Genomic DNA, 13,825 nt, shown 5'->3' on the forward strand with positions numbered 1-13,825 from the left:
CTGTCAATTTTTGCAGGTTACTCAGGGTTTTCAGAGGCTTATCCTCAGGTGCCTGGCTGGAGTGGCCCAGGGTAACAGGCATATGAGTGCCCCTGGTTACTCCACAGAGACTCGTCTACACTGTCAAGGAGTGTAGGAAAGGAAACAATTTATGGTTTACTTTGTTTCTGAGTTATTCCAGCAATGTTTTGATACCCTTTGAGTATGGTGGCCCCCTAGGCAGCAGCTCAGCCCGCCAGCCCTTTAAGTTGGCTCTGTCTGTGTATCTGACGTTCAATGTCACTAGGAGAGGATCTTAATGGGTCGGTGGATGACTTGTCCCTGGGAGAGAGCAGTCACACCATCCCTCACAGGCCCCCAGAACCTGGTCTAACCAGGAGCCCCTGAGGGCGGCCGTGGGTGGGATAGGCCTGCTGAGCATCCTCTTCCTGCAAGGTCAGGCTGGGTGAATTTGTGAGTCCCTTCATGAGGACAAAGATGGGAGGCTGTGAATACTTGTCTGCCGCGCCGTTTCTTCTCATGTAATTGTCTCACAAATGTTGGCATTTTATCTGACACATCCTGTCTTCTGATGTGAGGGGACAGGGGAGGGAGTAATGCTTTTTTCTATCAAAAGCTTTCCTTGATCTCTGTGCTTAAAAAAAAAAAAAAGTTATTTGATGATGGGTCTCCTTTCAAAACCCCAGGTCTCACTGTAACTCCCACCTTGCTGCCGACCCCTTCTGTCCTAGCCAAAGCCCACTCTTCCCCCTTCACTGTTGCCAGACAGAAAAAGAAGCCTCAGTCCTTGTCACTGAAGAAGATTAAAGAGTTAACAGTGCAGAGAGAGGCAGGGCAGGGTGGACTGCAGGCCGGGCAGTCCCGCTCTGCCTGATCAGTGGAAGGGGCTTCTTTGAAGATTTCCTTTTGCCACGTTTGTCAAGGCGTTTGGGCCTGACGTCGGCATCGGGCTCCCACACAGAGAGAGTGAGCAGTAAAGGCTCTGTCGGCCGGTCTGAGACGTGATCTCTCCTTGAGACTCCAGCAGGTTGTGTCCCTTTGTTGACAGGTTCAACGGAACCAGAGCAGGGATTGATTTTAGCCACTGAAGCTTAGGCCTCTGGGGGCCCATTCCGCACATGGCTTCCATCCCACAGTTGAATGCTTTTGTAACATGTTCAAAAGTAAGATATTTAAGCATGGTTGTTTTAGACCGTTTCTACTCTACTGTCCTATTTTCCCTGACGTCAGGTGTTGACGGAATGGCCACGGGCTCACTGGAGATTGAGTTGGGGATACATGTAGTTTGGGTAGACGCATATGGTGGCAATTACTTGTGTGTGGGGTTGAGTTACTGCTAACCACCCAGTGTAGCAACGGGTCCGAGGAATGCCCCACTCTGCTGCTCGTCCACCACCGTTGCAGGGGCCCAGCACAGGCTAAAGGAGGGGAATGAGTTTTGAAATGTGTGGAGCCAAGAACCTAGACTGTGGAAAATTCTTCCAAATATGAAGTCTTATATGAAAGAATCTTAGTAGAGGTTTTCTTATGTTTGACAACAATCCTCAGCTGGATGTGAAGATGCAAATGTTGCCATTATTGTAATAAAAAGCAAATTTTGGTCAATGATACTAGAGGAAAAACTTTATTATCTTCTGATTCTTTATATAAAAAATGACATTACAAGATCATTGTTATATGAGGGGAATAATTTGTTTTCTATTGCTGCTGCAATATTACCACAAACTTGGTGGCTTAATACAAAATTTATTATCTTATAGTTCTAGATGTCAGAGGTCCAAAGTCAGTATCACTGGGGTGAAACCAAGACGTCAGGCTGGTGCCTTCTGGAAGGTCTAGGGGAGAATCTGTTTCCTGCCTTTTCCAGCTTCTAGAGACTGCCTGGAATCCTAGGTTCATGGCAACTTCCTCCATCTTCAAAGCCAGCAATGTAGCATCTGACCAATTTTCCATTATCACATCTCTTTCTCTCACCAGACCCAGGGAAGTTTCTCTGATTTTCAAGGTCTGTTTCCTCAATCACATCTGTAAAGACACTTTTGCCATATAAGGAAACGCATTTACATGTTCTAGGGATTAGGATGTGTTGGGGGCCATTATTCTGTCTCCCACAAAGGACAATATTAACAGTGTAATTTATTGTGATTTCTTTTCTCAATCTTTCTCACAAATACATCTTCTCTTTAGTACCTAATTCTGTATTTGCAATGTGCATTCTTTTTCTTGAAGAAGACCCCTCCAGTGGTATAAGCTTCAGACCTCACATAAGCTGACTCATGGCACCTCTACTTGCCCATTGACCAAGTCGAGAACTTGAAATTTCCCCCACACTAGCTGGGCAGAGTCTGCTGCGGTGGTTCTGCTCACTGGCCGGCAAGGGAGCCAGGGAAGAGCTGAAGAGGAGAGTGCCTGTGTCTCACACGGTGGCCCCAGAGAATCACCGAGCAAAGTGCAGCATGCCCACGTGCTGTAAGGGATGCTCCGATGAACGCCAAGCTCTGTGGGTGGACGTTGGGGGGGAAGGTAGAAGAGCCCATGAACCATTGCACTGGGAGCTCAGTAAATGTCCTGCTTTGGCAACTGCCACGATGCTTTTTGGTTCAGCCAGTCTGCTCTTTCTGCCTTGTGGCTCCAAGATGAGCATGTCCAGTTTCTCTCTGGGATTCTTTTCTGGCCCCAGGATTAACTGAAGTCTCTCTTCTCTCCTGCTGCCTTATGAAAAACATCCATCATTGGAGTCTCCCTTTGGTCATTTACTCTGCCCTCTTCATGTCTTCATGCTGCCCCCCACCTCGCCACCTGTGCCACTGGTCACTTGGGTCCCTGAACTTCCTTCACTCTGCTCTTGACTCTTCCTCAACAACAACCCCCACTCTCACTTCCTTAGTGTTGTCTCTTTCCCAAATCTACCTCAGCACCCAGGAGAGGGTTTCTTTCCTGCTCATCTTTCCCATTCTAGCATGTTCCTCTTCCTGCTCTGGTGAGAATTTTCTCCACCTCCAGACATCTCTGCTAAACTTGGCAACCCAACAGGCAACATCATGGGCCTTCTACTGGGCATCTCCTTCTTCCCTGCACACAAAGACAGCCGCTCTCCATGTCTATACCCGGTGTCTAGCCTGGATGTACCCATAGCATGGCTCACCGTGTTCTCGCACACAGTCTCTCAATAGCTGGCTCCAAGGGTCCCTAGTGGATGGCTTCCCACCCCTCCCTCTGCCCCAAAGTAGACTCTCTCCCCAGCACCTCCCTTTCACACATTCCTTCTACAGGGGAGGAGTGTGAATATTCACACACTTCTCTGATTTTCTTGGTCTTTTGTCATGATCAGCCATCTACCCCATACCGTCCGGGCTGTGTAAACTCATGCCTAGTGCGCTGCCTCTCACAGCTCAATCCCCCTTGATCAGCAGATGCCAGGTCTATGGACAGGGTCTCATGTGGCCTCATTTTGGAGTCTGAAGCTGCTCACCCAGGACCGTGCAGGGTGAGCCTCCTGCAGCCACTGTCCGCCAAGGTCAAAGCCCACCCAGGGACCATGCAGTTCTCATCCCCCAATGCTACCTCTGCAGTCCTCCTCCGGCCCCGCTTGGGGATCCTTTCCTTCCATAGCAGAAACTGAACTCCAGGTTTCTTCTAGAATTTCCCTCCATTATCACCCTGGGATGCACCACTCTCCTTCCTTTCTTTCTCCCCAAGTTCAGACCTGTCCTTCCTGTAGGGCACGTTCTCCAGCATGCTCAGATTACCAAGCCCGGTGAGGCATAGGTGCAACCCTCAGAGCAAGCCCAGCTGGATTCAGTTGAAACTGCATGTTTAATTAGTCTTACTAAATTCACATGAACAAGAGATGTGGCTGGCACATAACGGTCACCCAGGCACTGTCATTTTCCTGTCCACAGGGCACCATGCTGGAAGGACTGATGCAAGGGGGAAGTAAGGTCAGAACTGCAGGCATCAGCTGGTACCCCCATCCACCCCAGGTCAGATCTATTTCTAACAGAACTCTAGGGGTTCTGTTTCCATTATCTCTTGCCATGTAACAAACCTTACCGGATTAAACAAAATTTACTGGATTAAACCAGCCACCATTTTATTTTCTGCCATGATTCTGTGTTGACAGAGCTCAGCTAGGAGTCCTGCTCCATGGCATCAGCTGAATGCTTAGCTGGGCTGGGACGTCCACGAGAGCTTGCTCACTTGTCTGGAGCTTGGTGGGGAGGGCTGGAAGCCCGGGGCAAATGGGCCTCTCTCATCTTGTCATGTCAGGGCTTTCCCTCTTCACATGGCCTCTCTGCATGGTCCCTTTGGGTGGTAACCCCAGCAGCATAGCTAAATTTTCCCACATGGTGGGTTAGGGCTCCCCCAAAGGGCAGAAGCAGAAGCTACCAGGCCTTCTTGTGGCTTCGCCCACAACGGCACAGTGTCGTTTCCCCACAATTCTATTGGTTAAAGCAAGTCACAGACCACCCCAGATTCTTCGTGCAAGAGGACTGCACTAGGGTGCTGACCCCAGGAGGTGTGGTTTGTTGGGAGCCAACTTCGGAGCAAAGCCATCATGGGTTCTCTTAACTGGGGCTTCATAAAGATGGAAGAGAATGAACTACAGAATGTACCAGATCTGTTTATTTAACAGTAAATTCAGGCAAAACAAAGTAAAAGTTACACAAATGCTATGAAGCGAGACTCTGGCATTAATCCTAATACCTCCTCATTACAGAGTTGGAGAATGTTATCAGTCAGACACAGTGTAAGTAAATGTTTCCTCCCCTTTGTCCCTTGGCAGACAATTCTTTGCATGTCTTAATTTTGCTGTAAGTTGTTTTTGCTGGCTCTTGCTCATGGTGCCATGTTAGTGTTTGATTCCTGATTTGGGAGGTTTTGCTCATATTTCTTGAAAATTATTTGTGTGATTCTTTGTGCCTCAGTGGAAAGTGGTCCCCTAGAGAGGAGGAGTGTGTCTGCTTCTGTGGGTGTCCAGGAGCACTGCCCACCCAAGATTTCTTTAAATCAAACCCTTAGCTTCAGGTTTTTGGGAGTACTCTAAGTATACATTTAGTCTGCAAGCCCATATGAGGTCAGGATCATGATTTGAAAAACCAGGGGGGATTCCCCCTACACCCGTTCAGTTCAAGTTTCCCATCAGCCTATTTTATATGCAGTTTTCTGGAAGCAGGGTTGCAGGACAGATTAATTTCTAATTCATTTTTACAGGCGGACTGTTTGCTTTCATCTATTATGCTGCTGGAAATAGAAACCTTTGTGTTGAAATTTTGCTAAAAGTTTTATTTGGGGTTAAGAAAAGGCAACATCATCTGTGGTGTGGTGGCCCTGGACAATCAGTGCCCAGAGAGGCTTTTGGGGGGCATCATGAACAGGACAGCTCCCCATTTCTGCTCACCCTCCTCTGTGCTCATTCCAAGTATAGAATTCAAGGCACACTCTCAAGGTGAACGTTCCCTGGGGCGAGCATCTCAACCACAAGTCTACTAATGGGTACAAGTTCTTTGAGTACTCACTTATGCCCCAGCTTGACTGGGATGTGGACCACTGTCTTCCTGCATTCTGGGAGCCTGGCTCCTCTCTGTCTTGCTCCCCATTTGCTTGGTTACTCAGTTGAAAACCACCTTTCTGCCCCGCCTTTTCAGCTTTCTCTGGGAACTCGGGCCACCACATGCCTGAGAGGCTGTCTCCCCTGGGTCTCTCCAGTCCCAGAACCATCTCCAACAAGTGGCCTGTCCCCTGGGCCTCTGACCAGGTCATGGGCTCCTAATCTCAGTCCATTCAAGAATTGCTTCTGTGACCCCACCCAGGCAGCCTTTTCTTTTTCCTTCTCATTTCTTTCTCGGAATCTTCTCTTGCCGTGTTCTTGTTCACATGCTTTCCTGCAGGGCCCTATTATTGCGTACGCACCTCCACTGTGACATCTCTCCTGATAACGAGTACTAATCCCACCCCCAGTTCTCCCATGGTTCAGCTCTTGGGTCCGCAGAATCAAATGTGAGCGGCACACGGGGAGGACTGTCTCAGCACATCTCTGTCTGGCCCCTTCATTCCCTGTGGTTTTTTCACTTCTAGCCCAAGAGGCCTGGAAGCCAACCTGGAGGCGAGACCTGGAGAAAGCTGGAACCATGCTGACCTTGTGTCCTACGAAGCAAATGCAGCTCCTGGGAAGCCTGCCGTTAGTGCAGATGAGGGAGATGGGGGTCCCCAAATCTGCCGTGTATGCGGGGATAAGGCGACTGGTTACCACTTCAATGTCATGACATGTGAAGGATGCAAGGGCTTTTTCAGGTAGGGTTACCAGCCAGCCATCACCCACCTGTCACCCTGACACACTGGGTCACTTCTAAGTGGGGTTCTGCCACTAGCTCACTGGGCACTGCTTTAGGGCCTCAGCTTGACCTATCCCGGGTTCAGAGTATGGGGCAGTGGCCGATTCAAAAGCCTCCTACTGTTTCAGGAGAGTCATGACTATCTCAGAGGATTTCTTCATCTTCCATCTTCCTGTCTTACCTGGGAAAGGGCCCCTTCCATTAAGATATCCCTTTTGTTTCTCCATGTGTTCTTGAATAAAATGGAAAAGCACTTCATAAAAAGAAAGAATCTGAAAAGCCAAAACGCAAGTGCTCAAATCAGCTGTAGGGAGCGGTAAGCAAAGAATGTCATAAAATAAAAGAAGAATAGGACAAAACAGTCTCATCTAGAAACAGGCAAACGGGGAGGTTAGAAACTTAAGGACTGAAAAGTACCAGCTCACAGCAAGACAGGCCTGCACAGAAGGGTTCACACTGTCCCAATGGAAGGAAGAGTAAAGCCCAAAGCCCAAAGAGGGGCTCAGATCAAGAGGAAGAGAAGCCGGCCAGGAAAGACGGGAAGCAGAGAAAGAACGTGTGAGGAGTTGGCAGTCTGCCCTCAGGGAGGGCCGGGTAGGCGGAGAGCAGCTCCCACCTAGGGGCCCACTTGGGACCCTCACGAGCTCCCAGGACAGCCAGCCTGACGTGGCCATCTGCAGAGTTCTTCTTGGTGGCCGGACATGGGACTGGACATGGCCCCTAGAGCCAGGACCCACCCTACAATCCCTAAGATGGGCTGCCAGTCAGCATGCCGTGGGGGGGGGGGGACCCCCAGGGAGGCGCTGCGGCAGCTGCGCGTTGCCCAAGTGAAGAGGCCCCAGCTTTGGGAGCTGCTCTCAGGTCCCACGGGGTTTGGTGGGCCTGGTGCAGGTCCAGAAGCAACCACATCGGCAGCCACGTGCCAGCAAGAGATGAACATGCGTGTCGTGCGGAGTACAACAGGGTCCAGCCGGAAGTGTAGCTTGGCGCCCCCCGGCCTACGAAGCCCGGGTGTTCCCCGAACCGGCCTTTCGCTCTTTGTTCTCTCACAGGAGAGCCATGAAACGCAACACCCGGCTGAGGTGCCCCTTCCGGAAGGGCACCTGCGAAATCACCCGCAAGACCCGGCGCCAATGCCAGGCCTGCCGCCTCCGCAAGTGCCTGGAGAGTGGCATGAAGAAGGAGAGTGAGCAGCGGGAAGTGCCCTGGGCGGGCGCGGGCGCGGCCTGGGGCGCATGCGCTCCGTGAGCCTGGGCCAGGTGTGCGGGGGGAGGGGGGCAAGTGGGAAGGAAGCGTGGGGCTGTGTATGCGCACGTGTGCAGACACGCAGCATGGGTGTGCACATGCGTGTGGCCTGTGTGCAACAGGCAGACTCAGGGCGGAGAGCTTGTGGGCCACCTGCCCGCACCACCACCACGGGCCGATCCTGGAGGGACTTGACAGATGCACTGCATCTTTGTTCTCTGCTCTGGGAGGTGTGGTGGGCATCTCATGCTCCTTTTTCCTCTCAGGTGCCCCTGCGTGATTCTTTTTGTCGCCTTCATAATTGTCCTCATGGTGGTCTAGCCAAATTGGGTGAGGTGAACTGGGGAGAAGGAAGCCAGAGACACCTTCCAGCAGCTAGTGCCCATCAGCCACCCAAACCTGGTGTCCTACAGAGGAACCATTTGCAGACAGGTGACATAGGGTGATCTCATTCTACCCGTGAAGCTTTGGTGTACAAATGTGCTCCCAGGTCACTCTGAGATTAAAGCTGATGGGGAAAATGCAGGAAGCTTCCAGTGCATATTTGTCTCCACTGATCACAGAGTGGGCAGCCTCTTTCAGGGGACCAGTTCCCTGGGCGTGTGGACAGGCCCTCACCTGGCTGTCCCTGCCGTTCCTTGCACCAACCCCCACCTCTTCGCTCTGCCATGTGAGCGGGCTCCAGAAATCCATGGAAGGCCCTAAGGCTCCAGGCTAGACAGGAAGTGGCTGGAGTTGATATTTCTTGCTAAGCAGTAGCCCCAGCTCTCTAGGGTCTTGGAGACCCAGATGCCTCGGGGGGACTCTGAGGAGTCTGCCTGGTATCTAATCCACCAAAGAAGACTACTATCAGGTGCCACTGACGGCCCACTTACCATGTGCCAGGAGCTCTGCTAGGCACTTTGCACGCCATGCCTAATTGTGGCAGCAGCGTGAAGGGGGCACTGTCGCTCCCAATTATGAAGAAGGAAACTGAAGCCCAGAGAGGTTAAGGAACTTGCTCAAGGTCACCGCTAGTGAGTGGCAAAGCTGTCACTCAAACCCAGCACCTTTTGATTCTGCAGCTCGAGCTCTTCCCACGGTTCCACAAAGTTGTCGCAAACCCACTGCCTCGGGCAGCACACCAGCTGCACCTCGTTCTCTGTGCTTAACCCAGGGTTTCTCCAGGGGAGCCCACGGTCTAGGACAGGGTGGGTTTTTTGTCACCAGCACTTCCCCCGCCTGCTGCCTGGGGAGGGTCACCAAGGGCAGCCAAGCTCCTGTAGGTGCCTGAGCCTGTTCCTGGTTATCCCCGCAGTGATCATGTCGGACGCGGCTGTGGAGCAGAGGCGGGCTTTGATCAGGAGGAAGAAGAGAGAACGGATGGGCACTCAGCCCCTGGGAACCAAGGGGCTGACTGAGGAGCAGCAGACGATGATCAGAGAGCTGATGGATGCTCAGATGAAAACCTTCGACACCACCTTCTCCAATTTCAAGGATTTCCGGGTATGAGGCTTTCTCAAGTTGGCTCAGCCATTATGCTAGCTCCTCAAAACCCTAGTCCCATTCCCAGGGGTTCTCAAAGAACCCCTTGGTGATTCTGATACATGCTCAGGTTTGAGAATCTCTGTTCTCTCCTTCCACGGCAGGTAGCAAGTGGGGCTGAGCCAGAAACAGAGTTTTGGAAGCTGAGTTGCTCCAGGGTGGTTGGCCTTTGGGGCTTTATGAGGACAGGGTCAGGACCTGTTGGGGGTCTGGCATTTGTGAACGGGTTTTACAGATCTAAGACACATTTGTGATCTCAGCAACGTGAGCCGTGTCTGATCCTGGTGCTCTCTTCCTGCTCTGTGCTCACAGGCATCTCAGGTGGCCGGCTCCACTCAGAGAGCTGGCAGCCAGTGACCCCAGGAGTCTGTTCTTTCCATCTGTGCCTCCCACAACCTCCTTTTTAAGTCAGGGATGCTTGGCATGCACCCATTGGTGGAGACCCCTTACATTCCACTGGGCAGAGAGCAAACCCATTCCTGACCAGGCAGGGTTGTGAGGGAACATTGATAGACAGATCCAGAAAGCGCACCACCTGACGTGTGTGTGCACGCGCATGTGTGTGCATGTGCGTGCATTTGTGTGTGTGTGCATGCCTGCACTTGCGCATCCTCTCAGGCTGCAGCCGTGGCTGCGAGCCCTCCTGGGCCTGTGTAGGAACCTGTTTGGGAGAATACATGCCATCTGTCCTGTCCTCTCTCCGCCTCCCAGCTGCCAGAAGTGCCCAGCAGTGGTCGCGAGGTTCCAGGATCTCTGCAGACTCCGGTGGGGCAAGAAGCTGCCAAGTGGAGCCAGATCAGGGCAGACCTGTGCTCGCTGAAGGTCTCTCTGCGGCTGTGCCGGGAGGACGGCAGCGTCTGGAACTACAGACCCCACGCTGACAGCAGCGGGAGAGAGATCTTTTCCCTGCTGCCCCACATGGCTGACATGTCAACCTACATGTTCAAAGGCATCATCAACTTTGCCAAAGTCATCTCCCACTTCAGGTAGGACCCAGCGGCGGGCTGGGTGGGTGTGGAGAGGAGAATGCAGTGGCCAGCAGGTTCAAAGGGTCTAGGGTGGATTCCTCTGAAAGACCCTCCTTAATCTCCACCTACCCTACCCATCAATAGGCAGAGGGCAGGTTAGATTCCAGGAGCCCCTGTGGGCCTTATTTATTGGAGGGAGGGTGGCCACGGGTCAGATGGTAGCCAGTTAGGTCAAGGGAGTAAGAGAAAGGCCTGCTTGCACGTGTGGATCTTGGCAGATCCCCACTGACACCCGATGACGCGCAATGTAACATCAAGGTGTGAGGTTACTTGCCATTTCTTGTGAGCACAGTCCCCCCTGGAGGTATGCATTACTACCGCCTTCATTCTGCAAATAGAAAACTGAGGTTCACCGAGGTCCAGGAACTTGCACAGGGTCACAGTTAATCAGAGGGGCCAGATTTGGAAGCAGATTGCACAGAGTTCAAAGCCAGCTACCCGCCAGGTCCTGAGCCAGGCGCTGGGAAACCTGAGAGAATAAGCTCAACTTGCTGAGATTATGGATCTAAAAGAAGGGGGTGGTGCAGAAAACAAGGCAGCGAATTTCCGAGGAAACCGACGACAGGCAGGGCGCCCCTCAAGAGCCAGCCTAAATGTCCTCCCTTCTGGGCTCCTACTGGAAATGCCCCTCAGTGGGGAGTCGGGGCCTCTCAGCTTGGGGGGGGGGTCAGCCTAACCCTGAGTGTCAGAGGAGGCCGCTGTGGAAGCTGGCGCCCACCCCCCATCCTTGCTGCCAGGGACTTGCCGATCGAGGACCAGATCTCCTTGCTAAAGGGGGCCACCTTTGAGCTGTGCCAGCTGAGATTCAACACGGTGTTCAATGCCGAGACGGGAACCTGGGAGTGTGGCCGGCTGTCCTACTGCTTGGAAGACCCTGCAGGTGCCCGTGAGCCACCCGCCTGCCCCGGCGGAGGGGGGCAAACACACGCGTGGAGGGAGGAGAAGAGCCGCGCCAGGATATGCGGGTCCTGGGGTTGCAGGGCAGAGACCCGGCGATGGGAAAAAAGACCCCGGTGAGGGAAGGCTGAGAAGTTTGCCCCTCCACCCTCCACCCACCTACAGGTGGCTTCCAGCAGCTTCTCCTGGAGCCCGTGCTGAAGTTCCACTACAGGCTGAAGAAGCTGCAGCTGCATAAGGAGGAGTATGTGCTGATGCAGGCCATCTCTCTTTTCTCCCCAGGTGATGACCCCACCTGTCCTGCCTGGCCACTCCTCCCCACCCCCCCACTCCCGCTCGCTTGCACCCCCCTCAGCTATAGCTGGAGGAGGCGGCAGGCCCACCCCTGCCCTCCCCAGATGGCCTTGCCCCCATTCACTGCACAGCCAGGAGGGGGCCCCTGACTGGCTTCTCCTTGGGTCGGTGGGGTGAGGCACCCTCCGAGTGCTACCCTCCCTTCCCTGCCTGGGTGCTTCTGGCTCCGGAAGGCGGTTGGCTGGCCATTTGCCCTCTCTGGGCCGGACTGATCTTGTCTTTGCCCCCACGGCCTTGCTGCCACCACACTGTCTTCCCCTCCCCACCAGACCGCCCGGGTGTGGTGCAGCGCAGCGTGGTGGACCAGCTGCAGGAGAGATTTGCCATCGCCCTGAAGGCCTACATCGAGTGCAGTCGGCCCCAGCCTGCCCACCGGTGAGCAGCAAGCAGGGAGGGTGTGAGCGGGTCCCTCCAGAAGCCCCGTCCTCTAGGCCCCCCGCCTGTTCTGGGCCTCTTGGAGAGGGCAGACTGGAGCCGCTCCTGGGGCAGCCTCTGGCCCAGTCAGCCTGGGCTCCAGCCCAACAACGGAGAAACCTGAGGGGGGGCCAGAGGCCATGCCCAGCCATGGACATTGCTCCCTGAGCACAGCTCCTGTCTGCCCTTTTCCACTCCTGTCAACAGGGACGGGAACAGCCAGGTATTCCCCCGAGGCTCCTACAGGCTCTTCTAGCAATAGCCAGCAGGAACTAGCATGGTAGTGAAGATACCATGACAACAACAATGATGGTCATATTAAGTTTGCACTGCGGAGTGCCGGCCCTGGTACCAAGCAGTTTACGTGTAATGTCCCCTTTAATCTTGAACGCAGCCCCCACGAAATGGGTGCCACGATACCTGCGAGGGGCTGGAGGCTCAGGGCGACTGCCTCAGGGTCCCCAGCCAGATAGGCGGGATCTGGAGGTGGCCGCGGGCGGACGCGTCGGGAGCCCACCCTTTTGAGTGCTGCCTGATCACCTCCAGGAACGAGCACAAGCAGACAGGGTAGGAAACTCCTTAGTTTGTTCTGGTCACAACCAAAGGAGGAAGGCTGCTCAGGGGTTTCCATCCCTTCACTGCCTCTCAGCAGCCCCACGGGCCCGGGCCATGAGGGGTGAAGGCCGGCACAGGGTGCGCTGGCTGCCCTTCAAGCCTCAAGTCCTTACTTGGCCCCCTTCGACTTTATTTTGAGCTCAGCCTCTGGGCCATGTCTTGATTTGCTTGGTCCTCCCCTGTGTGGAGCCAGGAGGCATCGTGCAGAAACTAAGGCGCGAGGTTTGTCTCAGATGCTAGATCCCAGGCTAGATCCAGGAAGGATCTGCAGGGCAGCCCGTAGTCCCTGCCTCCACAGCTGCTCCGCTCGGCCCTGACCCGCAGCCATGCGCCAAGGCAGTGAATCCCCTCCACCCCCGAGACTGCCCTCTGTGCCCGGCCCCCGCAATGCCTGGATTGTCCCATGGAGGTGTCTGTGTCCGAGGACTCCAGCCCAGGGCGTGAGGGGCCAGCGAGGAGTGCAAGTCCATGCCCCAGTCCCCCGACGCCTGCTCTGCCTTTCTCATCCGCAGACTAAGAGAAGCTTAAGGAATGCGACTGAGCCTTGTCTCTTGGCTTGCCTGAGATGTTCTAAGAGTAATACCCCCAAACTTGTGCAACTTCGAAGCAGTCCCAGGGTTGGTGGATGGGGCCAAGGGTGGGCAGCACCCCCAACTTTTCCTCCGGCTGGCCTGCAGGTTCCTGTTCCTGAAGATCATGGCCACGCTCACCGAGCTCCGCAGCATCAATGCCCGGCACACCCAGAGGCTGCTGCGCATCCAGGACATACACCCCTTCGCGAGCCCCCTCATGCGGGAGTTGTTCGGCATCACAGATGGCTGAGCGGCTGCCTCCCTGGGAGAGCCTCCAAGGGGCAGCCCGAGCCAGAGCCCTGCCCTCGGAGCTGCCGTTCCTGGGACTAGATAGATGGCTACTGTGGAGAGCTGGCAATGCCCTACAGGTCCTCCCTCCCCGGGGAACTCACAACCATTCCTCAGGAGAGGGACGAGGGTCTCCCCAGGCGCCAGCCCAGTCTGTGGAGAGTGAAGCCATAGACACTTTGATGGAGAGTGCACTGGCCTATAGACCAGGCCCATTCAGAGGCAAGACCACCCTCCCCTTGGAAATGGCCCTGTGGTCTGAGCATCTAGTGTCATGGTGGGAGAGGGGAAGTGTCTGTGAGAGAAGCCAGAAGGCCTACAGCAAACGTCAGAGTCTTGTCATGACCTCTGTGTCTATTCTTTCTTCCTTCTGCGTCCTTCATTCTGTGTCTCTGCATCCGTGCAAACACATTAGTATGCACCAACAATATGCAGTTTGCTGTGGGGTATGCGCCGACTCAGACACAGTTCTGGACCTCCAAGACTTTAAAAGTTCAACTTAAGAAAACAAAGCAGAAACACAGAGAGCTTTGAGCCACAGAAGTGGTAAGGG

The 13,825-nt window shown here is 54.0% G+C and overlaps 1 protein-coding gene across 1 annotated transcript; it reads left to right on the forward strand.

Moving 5' to 3' along the window:
* Positions 1 to 1,118: 1,118 nt before the first annotated feature.
* NR1I2 (nuclear receptor subfamily 1 group I member 2) lies at positions 1,119 to 13,825 on the forward strand. Its single transcript, XM_032406250.1, has 10 exons — positions 1,119 to 1,163; positions 3,174 to 3,226; positions 6,085 to 6,294; positions 7,388 to 7,521; positions 8,878 to 9,065; positions 9,816 to 10,090; positions 10,870 to 11,012; positions 11,195 to 11,311; positions 11,653 to 11,758; positions 13,090 to 13,825. Exons 1-10 carry the CDS (start codon positions 1,119 to 1,121, stop codon positions 13,232 to 13,234), a joined length of 1,416 nt encoding a protein of 471 aa, XP_032262141.1. The 3' UTR covers positions 13,235 to 13,825.

This window comes from Phoca vitulina, unplaced genomic scaffold (assembly GCF_004348235.1).
Source record: "Phoca vitulina isolate PV1807 unplaced genomic scaffold, GSC_HSeal_1.0 scaffold8, whole genome shotgun sequence".
NCBI lineage: Eukaryota > Metazoa > Chordata > Mammalia > Carnivora > Phocidae > Phoca > Phoca vitulina.

Excerpts from the sequence above, each read along its gene's own strand:
- NR1I2 (XM_032406250.1), top strand. The coding sequence starts at position 1,119 with ATGGCTTCCATCCCACAGTTGAATGCTTTTGTAACATGTTCAAAA. Across the intron at positions 1,164-3,173 it reads CTTTTGTAACATGTTCAAAA|CTGGCTCCAAGGGTCCCTAG; the intron begins GTAAGATATTTA and ends GTCTCTCAATAG. Across the intron at positions 11,013-11,194 it reads CTGCTTGGAAGACCCTGCAG|GTGGCTTCCAGCAGCTTCTC; the intron begins GTGCCCGTGAGC and ends ACCCACCTACAG.